We start from the raw sequence: 18,088 nt of genomic DNA on the forward strand, positions 1-18,088 counted from the left end.
AAGAATGTCCACACAACTGAGGTACTGGAGGTCTTCTGGTAGCCTGGAAACCGGATTCTGGCAAGGAGAGGAAGGGATAAAGAGACACTGGCAAAACCCCCTTCTGCTTATCCAATAGCCCAGCTGCTGCTTTAGAAGGCAGCACTTCAGTCTAATTGAGGTGACATGACCACTCCTGGAGACTCAGAACATGCAAAGTGTTGCTAATCGAAGTATAGAGACAGGAGGTCAAATTTTTGAATAGAGCTTAAATAAGAAACCACTCAGCTGATAGCAAGGGGGAGTAAAATTATTCAGGCTGCTATTGTGTAGCTCCATTGTAAATGCATTTAAAAAAACATGCCCTTCCACATAGCAACTGGAGCAGCTTTACCCCATGCTGTTGTTTTCGAAAATTACCTCACAAATGCTGTCTGTTTTCTTTATTTGTGAACATGTTTTTATGCAGTCAAGCTTAAGTTCAGAGCTTAGTTTTTATTTAAAACCCATAGTTGCCAGGACACCATGCAACACTAAGTGGTGGGAGCTATTTGTAAATGAATTAGGACTTTTCTTTTCCTATATCCTTTGGTTTGCTGTGTCCTACTGATCAAACTTTTTTTTACTCATTTATGGGATGTGGCGTCGCTGGCTAGGCCAATATTTATTGCCCATCTCTAATTGCCCTTGAGAAGGTGGTGGTGAGTCATCTTCTTGACCTGCTGCAGTCCATGTGGTGTAGGTACACCCACAGTGCTGTTAGGGAGGGAGTTCCAGGAAAGTCTGGGAGTTTGAGGTCCAAATTAATTCCCTCCAATAAAGGTCAGTTGGAGGTGCATCCTATTTGTTATCCCCTGGGAACTTAGTTACCCTAACCAGCTGGGCTCTAATTGATGCGCTGCTTAATTCACAAGATCACGAGATTTATATTCTACCCCCAATCTGTTCCTCATAATGTGACATGGTTTTTCTTTTGGATTCAAGAGCTCCTTTTGTCACTGCAGAGTTTTAAAAGGTAGGTATCTCGGCCATCTCTGTGGACTTTCCTGTCCAGACCTGTCTCTGTTTTTTGTACACATTCACTGGTTAGTGTCCCTAATAGTCCCCTCAATGATTTAATTACAGTGCTCAAGTTAAGTCTGTAGATCAGGAAGGCTCCAGGTTCAATTACAGGCCTGTGCTCAGTCAACTGAGTGTCTGAGCTTGGAGGGAGGCCTTGCAATTGAAAAGTCTCTGGGCCAAGGAAGGGATAAAGCAGCCAGGATTCCTGAGGTACTAGAGGGCTGCTGGCACCCATGGAACCTAAGCATGCAGTGCAGCAAGATACAGTGTCCACAGAAGAGGAGGGGGCATCTTTTGGGGGTTTGTTTTAAACCCTGATTCCTTAAGTCTCACAACAACAACCTTCCAAAACAGTTAGTCAACAGAGTTCTGTTGAAGGGTCATGAGGACTCGAAACGTTAACTGATTTCTTCTCTGCCGATGCTGCCAGACCTGCTGAGTTTTTCCAGGTAATTCTGTTTTTGTTTTGGATTTCCAGCATCCGCAGTTTTTTGTTTTTATAATAGAGGCCCCTAGTGGTTGACTACAGGAGTCTAATGTTATTCTGATACTAACCCTCCGAACACAGACAGAATTTCCCTGCTATTTGCTTCCAAAGTTTCTCTCAGTTGGTAGTATGGTTGCCTGTGAGTGAGAAGGTTGTAGGAGATTCAGTCCCACTCCAGGACATCAGCTGATAATCTCGACTGATGCTCCAGTGCAGTACTGAGGGAAGTGCTGCCTCGTAGCAGGCTCTTTTGCCAAGGTGTTGATGTGAGGCCTCTCTGCCTACCTCCTCCGTTGACTTAGGAGGACATTAAAGATCCCAAGGAGCTGTTCAAACAAGAGCAGTGAGTTCGCCTGGTGCCTGGCCAACATTCCTCCCTCAGCCGACACCACTAAAACAGATAACCTGGCTTGTCACATTGCAGTTTGTTTTTTTGCAATCTTGCTGTGTCCAAAAAAAAAACGACTGCTGCGTTTTCTTATAGTGGCAATCATTGCGTTCTGGAGTAATTATGATGAAGCATTTGGAGATGGGATATGGTGCTATTGAAATGCCTTTAAAGTCCACAGCTCCCTGTAGCAGCGTGGCTGAGATAGGGAACTCAGTCAAAATAGGGGATGAAATATCTGTGGTTTTACTGGGAACTCAGTAATGTTTGCGTGTAATTGTGCTGCAGATTGGAAGAGGAAGCCCAGAAGAGAGAGGATACCGAGAATAATCTGGTACTGTTCAGGAAGGTGAGTAACTCAGACCAGCTGCTGGCAACAAGCAATGCATAGCCTGAAATTCGCTACCAATTTGCTCCCCTCCCTTCTTGAAGGCTTTAACTCTCACAGTGTTTAACCAGACACTCTCAAAAACTTATTGAGAGCCCCAAATAACTTGCATGGTAAAATATACAAGAGACACTCCGAAACCATGGACACTCGCAAGTTCTGAACAGTGGACAGCCTTCTTTGCACCAAACCCTTTTAGAGGTTAAAGCACGGAACCCGCAGGTCAGCACGAGGCAGCAGCAGGTGAAAGAAATTTGTGAAATGGAGGGCTTTTTACCCAGCCTTCATAGTGACAGAGAGACCACTCTATCTCTGGGAATGGTGCTTGCATAGCTCTGTTCCAGGGATAGAGCAGTTTTTCTGCTGCTGTGGATGCAGGGTAAAGAACTCTCCATTCTGCTGAAAATTGTTATAGTAAATACAATGATGATTTGGAAAATAAGGACATGTGCAAAAAAAAAAGCATCCTTAATTTACAGGTTTCACTGTCGTTCCATATATGCCAACACAAAAATCTCACAAAAGCTGACACAGTCCCAGAAAACTTGACGACTCCAAAACAGCCCAAAATACAAGCTTGTGAATTCCCTTTTTCTTCCATGGTATTTCTGGGATTTTTACCAGTGTCTTAGTGAATCATATTCTGTGAATGCTTTTGGTTTTTTATGGGCAAACTGAAGCTCTTTGCTTTGCACGTGACATGTGAAAATAGGTAGTTACACTGAGAATGCAGTAGGACACAAGTTTCTCATAACTTGACCCGATATTTCACTAGTTGCACTGTAAGGAAAAATTACAAAACACCATGTGTGATTCTTGCAATGGCAGACTCAGGTATGTTTAATAAAGTGAAAAATGTAATCCCGAGGGAGTCGGATTAGGATTTTTGATGCTTTTTTGGGTGTGTTTTCCAAAATTTTGAAGTCTGTTGTAATTCTGCCTTCGAAGCCAAAAATGATGATGAAATAAACACATGGTGTTATGATCTCAATAGAGACCAGTAATGTGTTTAAAAAAACTCAGGTATTTACTAAAAGAATGAAGCCACAAGGTTCACGGTTTAAACAAAAGAATTTTATTACACAAAAATCAAAGAACATGAACTATAATAACTACACTCAATCTTAAATAGTCAGTTACATTAAAGATAATAAAGATACAATGAACACAATTACTTACACTCCAAATCCAATGTTTTAGCCCCACTTTCCTTCTACACCCATTAGACTTACACTCCAAAACCCTCAAGTTAGATACTTATCAAATATTGGAAGATTAATCGCTTGGTCTGAGTACTGTGTCAACGACTTGTCCACAGTCTGAGATATTTTGGGCCTTCCATTTACTTCCAGCAAGGTTGTCCCTCCTCCAACCATCCGAAGGTTGCAAATTCCTGATTCAACATAGGCAGCTCTGGCGTCTTAGGCGTAGCCACCTTGGGTCAGAACTCTCCTAGTTCTAATATTCTTTAACTATGGAGTTTTGTATCTAAAACACACTCTTTCTTTCTCTCTCTCCTTCCCCTCAGCTTGGCTGTACCAGAAATTCAACTCACTGTTAATAGAGACCTTCTCTTTTTGCCAACAACCACAAATTCTGCTGCATGAGATGTTTTCTTCATTTTGGCTTGTTCTAAACGCCTAAACTAAACTGCTTGAACCAAAAACCAGCCCTAGGAACCAACTCACTCCTATAATTAACTTGTTGACCTTTTTTTTTCTATTAGCTCCAACAACTCATCGACACCGTCCAGGACCCTCCACCCCTGCCTGTCCCTCTGTCCCCATCCCGTCTTCCAATCCCAGCCCCGGCCGTGTATTCACCATACCCCCTGACCTTCTCCTCTCCGATGCTGAACGTTCAGTGCTCAGCAAAGGACTTAGTTTCATACCCTTACACCCTCATATCAATGAATTTCGGGCTCGGCACGATGCTGAACTCTTCTTCCGCCGCCTTCGTCTCCGTGCTCACTTCTTTGGGCAGGAATCCTCTCTCCCTTCAACGGATCCTTTTACCCACCTCCAATATTCTCCCTCCACCTGGACTCCTCCCTCTGGATTCTTACCTTCTCTTGATCTTTTCATTGAGAACTGTCGGCGTGACATTAGTCGTCTCAATTTCTCTGCTCCTCTCACCCACTCTAACCTGTCTCTCTCTGAACTTGCTGCACTCCGTTCCCTCAGGTCCAACCCTGACATTGTCATCAAACCCACTGACAAGGGTGGTGCTGTTGTTGTCTGGCGCACTGACCTCTACCTCGCAGAGGCTGAGCGTCAACTCGCAAACACTTCCTCCTACCTCCCCCTGGACCATGACCCCACCACTGAACATCAAGCCATTGTTTTCAGGACTGTTACTGACCTCATCTCCTCTGGAGATCTTCCTTCCACAGCTTCCAACCTGATAGTCTCCCAACCTTGGATGGCCCGCTTCTACCTCCTACCCAAAATCCACAAACAGGACTGTCCCGGCAGACCGATCGTGTCAGCCTGTTCCTGCCCCACGGAACTCATTTCTCACTATCTTGACTCCATTCTCTCTCCCCTTGTCCAGTCCCTTCCCACCTACATCCGTGATTCCTCTGACACCCTACATCATATCAACAATTTACAGTTTCCTGGCCCCAACCGCCTCCTCTTCACCATGGACGTCCAATCCCTCTACACCTCCATCCCCCACCAGGATGGTCAGATGGCTCTCCGCTTCTTCCTCGAACAGAGGCCCGAACAATACCCATCCACCACTACTCTCCTCCGTCTGGCTGAACTTGTTCTCACACTGAACAATTTCTCCTTTAACTCCTCTCACTTCCTCCAAATAAAAGGTGTGGCTATGGGTACCCACATGGGCCCCAGCTATGCCTGTCTCTTTATGGGGTATGTGGAACATTCCTTGTTCCAGTCCTACTCCTGCCCCCTCCCACAACTCTTTCTCCGGTACATCGATGATTACTTCGGTGCTGCTTCATGTTCTTGTCTGGACCTGGAAAAATTTATTAATTTTGCTTCCAATTTCCACCCCTCCATCATTTTCACATGGTCCATCTCTGACACTTCCCTTCCCTTCCTTGACCTCTCTGTCTCAATTTTTGGTGATAGACTGTCCACCAATATCCATTACAAGCCTACCGACTCCCACAGCTACCTCGACTATAGCTCCTCACACCCCACTTCCTGTAAGGACTCCATCCCATTCTCTCAGTTCCTTCGCCTCCGTCACATCTGTTCTGATGATGCCACTTTCAAAAACAGTTCCTCTGACATGTCTTCCTTCTTCCTTAACCGAGGTTTTCCACCCACGGTGGTTGACAGGGCCCTCAACCGTGTCCGGCCCATCTCCCGCGCATCCGCCCTCACACCTTCCTCTCCCTCCCAGAAACATGATAGGGTCCCCCTCATCCTCACTTATCACCCCACCAGCCTCTGCTTTCAAAGGATCATCCTCCGCCATTTCCGCCAACTCCAGCATGATGCCACCACCAAACACATCTTCCCTTCACTCCCCCCGGCGGCATTCCGCAGGGATCATTCCCTCTGGGACACTCTGGTCCACTCCTCCATCACCCCCTACACCTCAACCCCCTCCTACGGCACCTTCCCATGCAACTGCAGAAGGTGCAACACCTGCCCCTTTACTTCCCCTCTCCTCACCGTCCAAGGGCCCAAACACTCCTTTCAAGTGAAGCAGCATTTCACTTGCACTTCCCTCAATTTAGTCTACTGCATTCATTGCTCCCAATGCGGTTTCCTCTACTTTGGAAAGACCAACGCAGACTGGGTGACTGCTTTGCAGAACACCTTCGGTCTGTCCGCAAGCATGACCCAGATATTCCTGTCATTTGCCATTTCAACACTCCACCCTGCTCTCATGCCCACATGTCCGTCCTTGGCCTGCTGCAATGTTCCAGTGAAGCTCAACGCAAACTGGAGGAACAGCACCTCATCTTCCGACTAGGCATTTTACAGCCTTCTGGACTGAATATTGAGTTCAACAATTTTAGATCATGAACTCTCTCCTCCATCCCCACCCCCTTTCTGATCCCCCTCTTTTTTTCCCAATAATTTATATAGATTTTTCTTTTCCCACCTATTTCCATTATTTTTAAATGTATTTCTATCCATTGTTTTATCTCTACCTTTTAGCCTTTTTCGATTCCTTCACCCCACCCCACCCCCACTAGGGCTATCTGTACCTTGCTTGTCCTGCTTTCTACCCTTAATTAGCACATTCTTTAGATAATATCACCACCTTCAACACCTCTTTGTCCTTTTGTCTGTGACATCTTTTGGTTATCTCCACTTATCACTGGCCCTCTATCCAGTCTACTTGTCCCACCCCCCCGCCTTAAACCAGCTTATATTTCACCTCTCTTCTATTTTTACTTAGTTCTGTTGAAGGGTCATTCGGACTCGAAACGTTAACTGTGTTCCTCTCCACAGATGCTGCCAGACCTGCTGAGTTTTTCCAGGTATTTTTGTTTTTTTTTCTATTGTTCATATCCGAGGCAACCTGGTCCCACTATCATTTACTGGAACTTTTAACCAGAAATCAGATCCTAGTTCTTAAAGGGACCACCACCCCACATAAAATATAGTTTTTCCCCTAAAAGTGAATGGGCCATCACACTGGATCCACAGGTGATTCCAGCAATCTGATATGGGACCAGAATACAAAGGGTAGAAGTTAAGCTACAGCTACACAAAATCCTGGTTAGATTACACCTGGAGCAGTTCTGGGCACCACACCTTAGTTAGGATATATTATCCTTAGAGGGAGTACAGTGTAGAAGTACCAGAATGATACTTGGACCCCGAAGGTTAAATTACAAGAAGGTTGAATTACAACAAGGCTTGTATTCCCTGGAATTTAGAAGGTTAAAGGGTGATTTGATGGAAGAGTGGGTGGAAGGGATGTGGAAGGTTCTGTGATCATTAGTGAGCCAACCCAAGGAGAAAAGTTACAGCCCTTTTTTATTTTTGCAGTGGTTTGGCTTTTGTGGCTCAGTGGGTATAGCACTCTCATTTCAGATTCAGATTCAGAGACTTGAGTACAAAATCCAGTCTGACACATAAGTACAGAGATGGGGGAGTGCTGAACTGTCAGAGGTGCTTTCTTTCGTCAAACCTGTCTGCCCTCTCAGGTACCACTATTTGTAAGAAGAGTAGGGGATTTCTCCCCGGTGTCCTGGTCGACATTCATCCTTCAACCAGCGTCACTAAAACAGATTATCTGGTCATTATCATTTCTGTTTGTGGGATTTTGCTGTGCCCAAATTGGCTGCTGCCTTCAAAATGTACTTCATTGGCTTTAAGTGCTTTAGCGTACCCTGAGATTGTGAAAGGCACTATAAAAATGCAAGCTCTTCTTCTCTCTTCTTGCCCTCCCAGCAAGTGCTACCTTTGAGCTGACTACCTGTTGGCAGCTCCAAGTACATTGATTGCTGATTGATTGCATGTGATCCTACGCACGCAAGACATGAAGCATAGGCCTTTCTGGGATAACCTTGGGCGAGGCGACAGGCGGCATGGGGCATTCATCATTGTGCAAGTGCACAAACTGCGACTGGTACAACCGTAGAGCAAGATGGCAGGCTGCTGTCGGAAGAGGGGTCACAGCGCTGAGTTTTGCCAACAAACGCTGACGTGTGAAAGCATTCCACAAGCAATGCAAAACGCTGACTGTTGGAATGCATGCAGTACCGGCACCTTGCCCCATGTGGCCATTCTTCATGTGGACCTTGATAGCGAGTGTCATGAAAGGCAACAACTTACATTCACACACAGGCTTTCTTATGCAAAACGGCCCTAAGGGTCCTTCACAAAATAGAAATGAATCAGGACAACGAGTCAAGGAGGGAGATAATAGGAGGGATGACCAGAAGGTTGGACAAGGAAAGGCTTTTGGGGGTGGAGAGAGAAGTGGCAGGCTTGAGAGAAGTGTCTCCCTCTCTAAAAGAGACATTTCTTTCTGCAAGAAGTGGTAGAAGTGTGGAACACTCTCCCACAAAAATCTGTCGGTGCCAGCTCAATTATTCATTTTAAATCTGAGATTCATTGATTTTTTTTATTATTAGCCAAGCATGTAAAAGGATATGGAGCCAAGGCAGATGGATGGGGTTAGAATACAGATAAACCATCATCACGTTGAATGGGATCAGGTTCGAGGGACTCACTCCTGTTCCAATTTCCCTGAAGACATCAGGGTATTCAACCTTGTACTGTCGGACATCTCAGCCGAGTCCCATTCTGCTCTCACCCGACATCAATACACCCACTTTTCCATGCAGTGAGGGCAGGGAGGGTCACTGGATTAACAGAGATGTTAGAAATTCAAAGAAATATTGTGCGTTACTGCCTGAAACCAAGTCACACAAGGTTTGTGGAATTTGCCATATTTGAGAAACTCAAACTGTAGCACATCAAGCTACACAACCTGAGTAACTTTAGATACTTGAAGAGGGAAGTTTGACTTCAAACTCAAGGGTCAAAACCAAAAATATTTAATAAAGAAAACTAAACTTGAAGATTATTTCATCCATCATTAAAAACTGAACATAGCTCCTTGCAAACAATCCTATTCTAACAACAAGCTCAAGCAGAGGGATTAAAAATGTCTTCTTTTCTCTTCTTTTCCCCTTTACCCTTGCTCCTTTTACTGATTTCTCCTTCTCCTCTTTCCCTTCCATGTCCCTGAACATGAACCCCCGCAGGATGTTGATGATGCGACTTTAACTCGGTTGGAGCTGGAGAGAAAGATCGAGTCACTGTTGGACGAAATCGAATTTCTCAAGAAAATCCATGATGAGGTGAGCTGGGCTGTAGTTGCTTTGATCCATTTCTTGTCTGCTTCAAGGGATGTCAATAGTGGGAATGGAACCCTTTTCCTCTTTGTACGTCCAGCGTTCTTGACTGGGCCCAGGTACAGTACAAAGCTCTCTGACTGGTAACCATTCCCTTCCACTGTTTTTGATGGAATTATCAGCATTTCAGACATCTCCTTTGAGTGTCAACTCGATTGGCAGCCATCTTGCCCCTGAGTCAGAAGGTTGTGGGTTCAATTTTTGTTTTAAGAGGGTTCCATAGTCAGAATTAGATTGTCAATAGCCATTCTGTATGGATGTTTCATGTGTAAATTCGATTGATGGATGTCTTAAATTTCCATGTTCACTTCTTTCCAATGTCAGGAGCTGCGGGACCTCCAGGTGAACATGCAGGCTTCACAAGTACAGGTGGAGATGGAAGTGGCAAAGCCAGACCTGACTGCAGCTCTGAAAGAGATCCGCACCCAGTACGAGACCATTGCCACCAAGAACGTGCAGGAGGCCGAGGAGTGGTACAAGTCCAAGGTGAAAACTCAGCCCGATTCCAAGAGCACTGGTGACTGATCCTGTCGTGAGGCCTATCACTGCAGGCCTCGAGTGCCCCATGAGAGCAACAAAAACTCCGTGTCTCTCTTGTGAAGCAGTTCAGCAAAGTTTATTCATAAGTGACCACGTTTAAAATGAATACTTTTGTATTTTTGTTCCTGGGATGTGGGTGACACTGGCAAGGCACAAATTTTGTCTAGTTAGCCTGACGATTTTAAGAGTCAACCACTTGGGACTGAAGTCACCTGTAGTCCCAGAAGGGATAAGGGTGGTCTTTAAAGGACATTAGTGAAGCAGTTGGGTTTTTACAGCAATCCAGCAACCATAACGGTTGCTTTTTCTTCTGATGCCAGCCCACAAATGACCAGATTTATTCAGTTCAATTTCACAAAATGGAGACCCATATATAATATTTATTTTTAAGTTTCTCTTCTCTTTTCCTGTGAACGATCGCTCATGTTGCGTTCCAGTTACACAGGTGCCTTGCCCTCTTCCCAATGGCCCCAATTCTTCATTCCTGATAGTGGTTGTCACCAGCTATTTGATCATGGGAGGGGCACAGTACAGCTGAGCCTAGTCCTCTCTTCATGCATTGTCCACAGGTTCAGACTTTCTAGGCCGGGTTTAGTGGATCATTCCTTCCTCCCTGTGTGTTTATGCTGTGCTGTCCCACAGTGCACACTCTCTGTTTTGTCCAGTTTGATCGATTGCCGTGCTTTAACTGCCTCTGTCCTCGTTCTGTCCAACAGTTTACCGATCTAACGGATGCCGCCAACCGGAATAACGAAACCCTGAGACAGACGAAGCAGGATCTAAACGAGTCACGGCGTCAAATCCAGACACTGACCTGTGATCTGGATGCACTGAGAGGAACTGTAAGTGAGAAAAAAGGCTAGACTTCTAAAGTCCCTGCCAATCGGGGTAGGGGCGGGGGTCACCAGTTTCACGGCAGTATAGCTTGAGTTAAAAGTGTCAGCTTTGGCTTGGCATGTAGCACTTTCACCTCCTAGTCATGAAGTTGTGGGTTCAAGCCCCACTCGAGAGACTTGAGCACATGGTCCAGTCTGACGCTACCAGTGCCACGCTGTCAGAGGTACCGTCTTTTAGATGTGGCATGGAACCAAGGCCATGTCTTCCCTCTCGGGTGAATGGGAAAGGTCCCATGGCCACTATTTTGAAAAGAGCTGCAGAGGTCTCCCCGGTGTCCTGGGCAATAGTTATCCCTCAACCGACATCACTTAAAAAACTGATCTGTGGGACTGTTTGTGGGAGCTTGCTGTTTGGCTGTGACTTTACAACAGTGACTACACTTTAACAAAAGAAGTACTTAATTGGCTGTGATGCACTTTGGGATGTCCTAAGATTATGAAAGGTGCTATAGAAATGCAAATTCTTTCCCTTACTATAAAGTGAAGGAGAATGGGACCTTGGTTGGGAGGGTGTGGGGTTGGGTTGGGTGGGGTGGGGGGGTGGGGTGGGGGCGGGGCTGGTGGGGTGGGGGTGGGGCTGGCGGGATGGTCAAACTGTTCCAGAGGGTGTGAAGAGCACCTTCTCTTTTGGTTTGAAGATGTGAGTGAGGCATCTTTCCCTCTCTGGTGTATTGATGTCAAGAAGTCAGAGCTGGAATTTTGTGTACAGTTCTGGTCACCACATTACAGGAAGGACATAATTGCTCTGGAGAGAGTACAGAAAAGATTTACAAGAATGTTGCCAGGGCTTGCAAATTGCAGCTATGAGGAGAGATTGGATAGGCTAGGGTTGTTTTCCTAGGAGCAGAGGAGGCTGAGGGGTGACCTAATTGAGATGTACAAAATTATGAGGGGCCTAGATAGGGTAGACAGGAAAGACTTGTTTCCCCCAGCAGAGGGGTCAATTACCAGGGGGGAATAGATTTAAGATGGTTGGTAGAAGGATTAGAGGGGACATGAGGAAAAACTTTTTCACCCAGAGGGTGGTGGGGGTCTAGAATTCATGGCTTAAGTTGGTGGTTGAGGCTGAAATGCTCAACTCATTTAAAAGGTACTTGGATCTGCATCTGAAGTGCTGTAACCTGCAAGGCTACAGACCAGGTGCTGGAAAGTGGGATTAAAATGAGCGGCTAGTTTCTTTTTTTCTCTTTTTGGCCAGCGCAGACATGACGGGCTGAATGGCCTATTTCTGCACTGTAACTTTTCTATGGTTCTAACTAATAAGAAACTAGGTTTAGCTTGTGACAACCATTCATAATTAGAACAGTGACATTGACTACACTAGGAAGCTGTAGAATTAATCAATAGTCTGAGAGTTATCAGCAGAAACAATCTTAGTTGATTGTACATACTTATTGTTTGGTGTCATCATAAGATACCTCCGTGATTAGCAGTTGGCAGAAATTTTCTCCAGAAATTATTGGAAAGACTGGAGCCATTGCCTTCTGTCTCTGTCACTAACTCTGCTGCCTGGCCACTGATTCCATCCCTGCCCTGGCAACTGTCTGAAGTGGAACCAGACTGTTTGCAACCTTGGTGCTGTGTTTGATCCTGAGATAAGCTTCCGACCACATACCTTCTCCATCACAAAGACCGCCTATTTCCTATAACATCGCCTGACTCGACCCTGCCTCAGCTCATCTGTTGCTGAAACCCTCATTCATGCCTTTGTTACCTCCAGACTTGACTATTCCATCCCACTCCTGGCCGGCCTCCCATACGACCCTTCATAAACTCGAACGCATCGAAACTCTGCTGCCTGTATCTTAACTTGCACCAAGTGCTGTTCACCTATTACCCCTGCACTCACTGACCTACATTGGCCATCAGTCTGGCAGCGCTTTGATTTTAAAATTATCAAGCTTATTTTCAAACCCCTCCACGCCACACCTCCACCACTAATCCATCCTCTCTCTGTAATCTCTTCCAGCCGTAAAAGTTTTTTGATATCTCTGTGTCTCCGTTACTGACAGCTTGCAAATCCCTGATTTTAATCGCTCCATCATTGGTGGCTGTGCCTTCAGCTATCAAGGCCCAAAGCTCTGGAATTCCCTCTCTAAACCTCTCCAACTCTTTACCACTCTTTCCTCCTTTAAGACGTCCTTGAAATCAACCCCTTTGACCAAACTGTTAGTCATCTGTCCAACCATCCCCTTCTGTGGCTCAGTGTCAACATTAACAATGCTTTTGTGAAGCACATTGGGGTGTTCTGCTATGTTAAAAGGTGCTATATAAATGCAAATTGTTGATGTACATCCTTTGACAATTTTTCAAAATATCACAGAAAAAATGAAGGTGGCTGATTTAAATTGAGAGACATATATTTACAAATGTAATTTGGCATTAATTTTCTTATTCATTTGTATTATATTCATGTTTGCTAGATCCTGGTATAATATAATTGTTCTGCTAAATAAACAATAAAAAATATACTTCGTTACAATCTATCAGCAACGGGTAAACAGGTTGGAATAACAACTTTTTCTGTTGGTCAAGCAGACTCAAACTAGAGTGCAAAGAAGCTCTATTTGTCAAATTGCATATTAATAGGATCAGTTCATTGGGGATTTCTATTGGGTTAGTCCATTTCCTACCTATGGTGTGGTATATGCTTTCAGAGGGTGATATTTGTACACAGACAAATCCGTTGTATGTTTTTGAATTCACCGTTGAGTATTTGCCTACAGAATGAGTCTCTGCTGCGGCAGCTGCGAGAGATGGAGGAACAGTTTTCCATCGAAGCATCCGGCTACCAGGATTCCATTGCCCGTCTTGAGCAAGAGGTTCATCACATGAAGGATGAGATGGCAAGACACCTGAGGGAGTATCAGGATCTGCTCAATGTCAAGATGGCCCTGGACATTGAAATTGCCACCTACAGGAAACTGCTGGAAGGGGAAGAGAGCAGGTGAGCTGAGCAGTTTGGGGACAATCTTTGAAATTGTCCTAGTTGAGTAAAATGCATCATAGATAATAGTTGGTGCTTCAGGCCCTTGCTGTTATGGTGATGGCCACTCCAGTAGCAAACCTAGGGAAGGCCATTCTCCACAAGTGTGCCAAAGTGATGTGTTTCAACAGTCTAGTTGATGGCAGAGAGGGAAATCCTGTCTCCCCTTGATGTCTAGAGGCACACAATTTCTGATGGCATTGGACCCCGTTGCCTCTAACTCAGATCTGGTCAAAGCTGCCTACAACATCACTTCCAGCCTCCCTCTCTGAGTCACTCACCATCCTGACTTGGAAATATATCGCCGTCCCTTCACTGTCGCTAGGTTAAAATCCTGGAACTCCCTCCCTAACAGCGCCGTGGGTGTACCTACACCACATGGACTGCAACGGTTCAAGAAGGCAGCTCACCACCACCTCCTCAAGGGGCAATTAGGGATGGGCAATAAATGCTGGCCCAGCCAGCGAAGCCCACATCCCATGAATGAATAAGTTAAAAGAATTTGTTGTGTCAAAGAATACACAAAATTTGACTCTCGATCAGGAAAGATGACCGTATTAAACTATTAATCTTTTTTAATTCCCTCTTGCTTCCTCTTTGTGGTGAGGGGGGTCACTAAATAGCTGGGCAGTTTCCTGTTCTGCTGTTGGGTTTTACATCACCCAAACCACAGCAGTGGTTTGATCCATAATCTCTACATTTAAACACATTTCAATACAAAACCTCTTTGACTTACCAGAGTAAAAACTTAATTGAACTTGTTCGGCCTTTACAGTGCTGCAGAAGCACATCGGTTTTATGAGATTGGCCCCTCTTTGACATGACCCAGCCAACCAACAGCACCTTGCCTTTTCATTGGCTGAAAAAACAGCAGGTCAAAAGCCAGGTTTTAGCCAATGAGATTTGAAAACAAATAGTTGTTCACACCTCTGCACCAGTGGGAATAGAGAGAATGAACAAAAGGAATCGGAAAACATTCGAAACTTCACACGTGTAACGAAGAGGATTAGAATAGTGGAAAGTAAAAAGAGAAAAATTCAGTTAAAATGAAAAGGACAGGGAATATGGAAGAAAAGAATAAAAGGGATATAAATATCCAGTTGAAGTATTTGCATTTTTGTCAATGGTGTTTCAGGAGTTTCATTTAGTAGTTTAGCATTAATATTCTAGTCATAAATTCACATGTAACTTAAGATTTTTTGATGAGTTTCTGCTTAAGTTAGGACAGCGGGACTGATGAAACGCTGTGTGCCAGTGTATAGAGCAGCTTTATTCCGATTAATATTGGTGCCTATTTCAGCTCACGCTCTGGAGTGGAATCTCCTCTTCGGGGCTAGGGCGTCGAGTTTTGGTAGGACACCAAAGCCAGGAATACGCTGCTCCTAGTTGTCACTCTGTACATTTTAACCCACGGCAGGTTTCCCAATGCTGCCTCGCCAAGCATTCACACTCTAGCCCTGGGGAGGAAAAGCTCTCCCCCTGGGTGAGCCAAAAACAAGCACAACTAGTTAGCCCAAAGGAGATGAGACAGAAACTGAGGAACTTGTATTCAGACAGCACCTTCTCCCATTCCCAGGAGCTCCCAAAGTACTTCATCACCAGTGATTTACTTTTTAGACAAACACAGGTGCCAACTTGCACACAGTAAGATCCCACCAGTAGCGAGTGAGATGAATGTTCAGTTCATCTGTTCGCAGCGGAGGGAGGAGTGTTGACCAGGATACCTCTCTGCTCTTCTTCAAATTGTGGCATAGGGTCAGTAACGTCCATCTGAGCACTTGAAGAGGCAGACAAGGTCCTTGGTTCAATGTCCCACCTGAATGGTGTCACCCCTGGAAATGTTGCACTCCCTCAGTACTGCAGTGAAGTGTCAGCATAGATTATGTGCACTTGAGTAGATAACAGGAGTAGCCCTTGAGCCTACTCACAGTCTGAAAAGTTGGAAATATAGAGATTATGAATTAAGCTATGAGTGTGGATCCTGATTGTACATCCAGGCAATCTTACTTGAATTGGCCTCAACCTAAGCTGTGGGAAGTGGTGGGGGTAAAGAGCCAATGATGGACATTGTTGAGAATCATAATATGGTGTCCCTGAGCACCACACATCCTATTAAGAAACCGGGGAATTGCTTGCAGCCCAATAGTTGCACAGTTGGAAGCATCAGAAGTTTTCCAATCCCTGACCAATTCCTTGCAGTATTCCTTTCAAGCTAAATTTGAGGTAAAATATCCTGGAATTAGCAGTCATTAACTGTCTCTTTGTCTCAATAGGATTGCAGTCCCGGTCCAGTCCTTTTCTTCCCTCAGCTTTAGAGGTGAGTTTGTGAGGGTTTGGAAGCCATATAAAGTGTTTAAGATGGTAGCCTTTCATATCAGTATGGCTGGAGACTGTTAGTTAATTCCTGTTTGTGTTTGGTTCTCATATTTTAGATTATGATCACAATTCAGATATTCCAAGCAGGAAGACCGTGTTAATCAAAACCATTGAGACCCGGGATGGAGAGGTGAGAATTACTGATTGAAAGAGCTGTTGTGTCTTTCTGTCTTTTTGGAGAAATGGGGATTGCTTAAAAAGTGAGGTTGTTTTTGTGGGATGTCAATAATTGGTTCCTTTCCCCTGAAATAGGGCCTTCTTTTTCCAGGTAAAAACCAAACCTTAATCTTAAAATTGGGGACGAGAGTTCAGATTAATTCACACTTTGGGTGTGGACACACCCACTGAAATGTGTGGATAGATATCCCTCCACCAGCTATCAGGAAACCTACAATAGATAGATACACCTGTTCACAAAACAACCATCAGGGAATTGGATGCAATAGATCCAACAAAAACTTTCCTTTATATAGCACCTTCAACATAGTAAAATGTCTAAAGGTGCATCACTATCAAACAAAATTTGACACTGAGCCACATAAGGAGATATTAGGTCAAAAATGTGGCTTTAAGGAGCATCTTAAAGGATAAAACCCCTCTACTCACCAAACTAACCTCCAGGAAAAAGACAAGAATGCCTTGAACAGGTATTCATTTCTCTGACACTTGTCGGGGATAATTCAAGCAGATAATTACACACACAAACAAACTCTGTCACCACGAAAATGGGTGACCAGCTCCCTAGAATGACAGGACTTACAATTCTGTTTCACAGACAGAATCCTCTCCCCCTGCATGTTTAACTGGGATTATGAATAGTCACATTCTGTTTAAACACAAATCTCACTACCAATGTTTACTGACTTTTGACAGCAATGGGGGTGATGTGCAGTTTCAGATCACTTTTCACTTGCTGCCAATTTGCAGGTGCTTGATTTTTAAATATGATTTTTTTTTACTCTACAGGTGGTAAATGAATCTAGAAAGGAGCAACAGAACGAACGTGATCATTGAACACTCACAGCCCCAAGTGATAGTTTGAATTTGGGAGCTGAGTAAAACAGAAGCAGAAGAGAAGACTGACTTTTCATTTGCCCTTAGTTTCCATTTACCCTTATTCCTGTTCAGAAGTTTAAAATTTCCAATCAATGCATTGTACTATAACCCTGGAGACTCTCACTATGCAGCAAGCAAATCCAGGGCCTGACACGCTCTTTAAATTAAAACACTTATTAGGCTCATTATTCAAACCTTTACAATCCTAAGTCTACACTTTTTAAAATGGGCATTCTCAAATGTATGTTGCTCCCCTCACCTCTGATGAACTAGTCTGCTCGATGATGAATTCAGTAACTACAAAGCGCAGGTGGGTCTTCAGCTTGCATCTTCCACAGAACTTAGTAAGGAATTTAGGAATAGGAGGAGGCCATTCAGCCCCTCAAGCCTGTTCCTGTCATCCAGTTAGATCATGGCTGATCTCCATCTTAACTCCATCTACCCACCTTGGTTCCGTGTCTCCTAACAAAAATCTATCAATCTCAGTTTTGAAATGTTTGATTGATCCCATCATCCACAGCTTTTTGGGGGGGAGAGTTCCAGATTTTCACTCCCCTTTGTGTGAAAAAGTGCTTCCTGATATCACCCCTGAACAGCCTAGCCCTAATTTATGGTTTCTCACCCTTGTTTTGGACTCTCCCTCCCTCCCTCCCCACCTCCCCCAACACCCCCAACCTCCCTCAACACCCCCAACCTCCCCCAACACCCCCAACCTCCCCCAACACCCCCAACCAGAGGAACTAGTTTCTCTCTAACTATCCTATTGAGTCCTTTAATCATCTTAAACACTAGTCCATTGAAACCAAGGGGAGCAACATAAACCTGAGCAAAATGAAAGGTATTTTTCCCCCCAGGAGTTTAACCCAAGAACATTGCTCCCTGATGACCCATTGGCTAACATAGAAGCCAGAAAGCTCCAGATTTGTTTTGCAGCCTGAGCTCAATTAGTTGACCACAGCCATGACAGCAATTAGTGTCAAAGATCTGACCACTCTCATGGAACCAGATTCCAGCAAGGGTCAGTGTTTTCAGGTGAAGCGAGAAGAGCAAAAAAAAAAGGCCTCCCTTTTC

General features: G+C 44.6%; 1 protein-coding gene across 1 annotated transcript in view; it reads left to right on the forward strand.

Annotated features, from left to right (window-relative positions):
* Positions 1-17,660, forward strand: part of LOC144672722 (peripherin-like) — a 39,412-nt gene extending 21,752 nt beyond the window's left edge. Inside the window, exons 2-9 of the mRNA XM_078534667.1 lie at positions 2,205-2,265; positions 9,014-9,109; positions 9,488-9,649; positions 10,420-10,545; positions 13,326-13,546; positions 15,859-15,902; positions 16,018-16,091; positions 16,928-17,660. Of these exons, the coding sequence (XP_078390793.1) occupies positions 2,205-2,265; positions 9,014-9,109; positions 9,488-9,649; positions 10,420-10,545; positions 13,326-13,546; positions 15,859-15,902; positions 16,018-16,091; positions 16,928-16,975 (832 nt within the window). The 3' untranslated portion in view covers positions 16,976-17,660. The remainder of the gene's footprint in view (positions 1-2,204; positions 2,266-9,013; positions 9,110-9,487; positions 9,650-10,419; positions 10,546-13,325; positions 13,547-15,858; positions 15,903-16,017; positions 16,092-16,927) is intronic.
* Positions 17,661-18,088: the final 428 nt, after the last annotated feature.

This window comes from Cetorhinus maximus, chromosome X (assembly GCF_964194155.1).
Source record: "Cetorhinus maximus chromosome X, sCetMax3.hap1.1, whole genome shotgun sequence".
Lineage (NCBI taxonomy): Eukaryota > Metazoa > Chordata > Chondrichthyes > Lamniformes > Cetorhinidae > Cetorhinus > Cetorhinus maximus.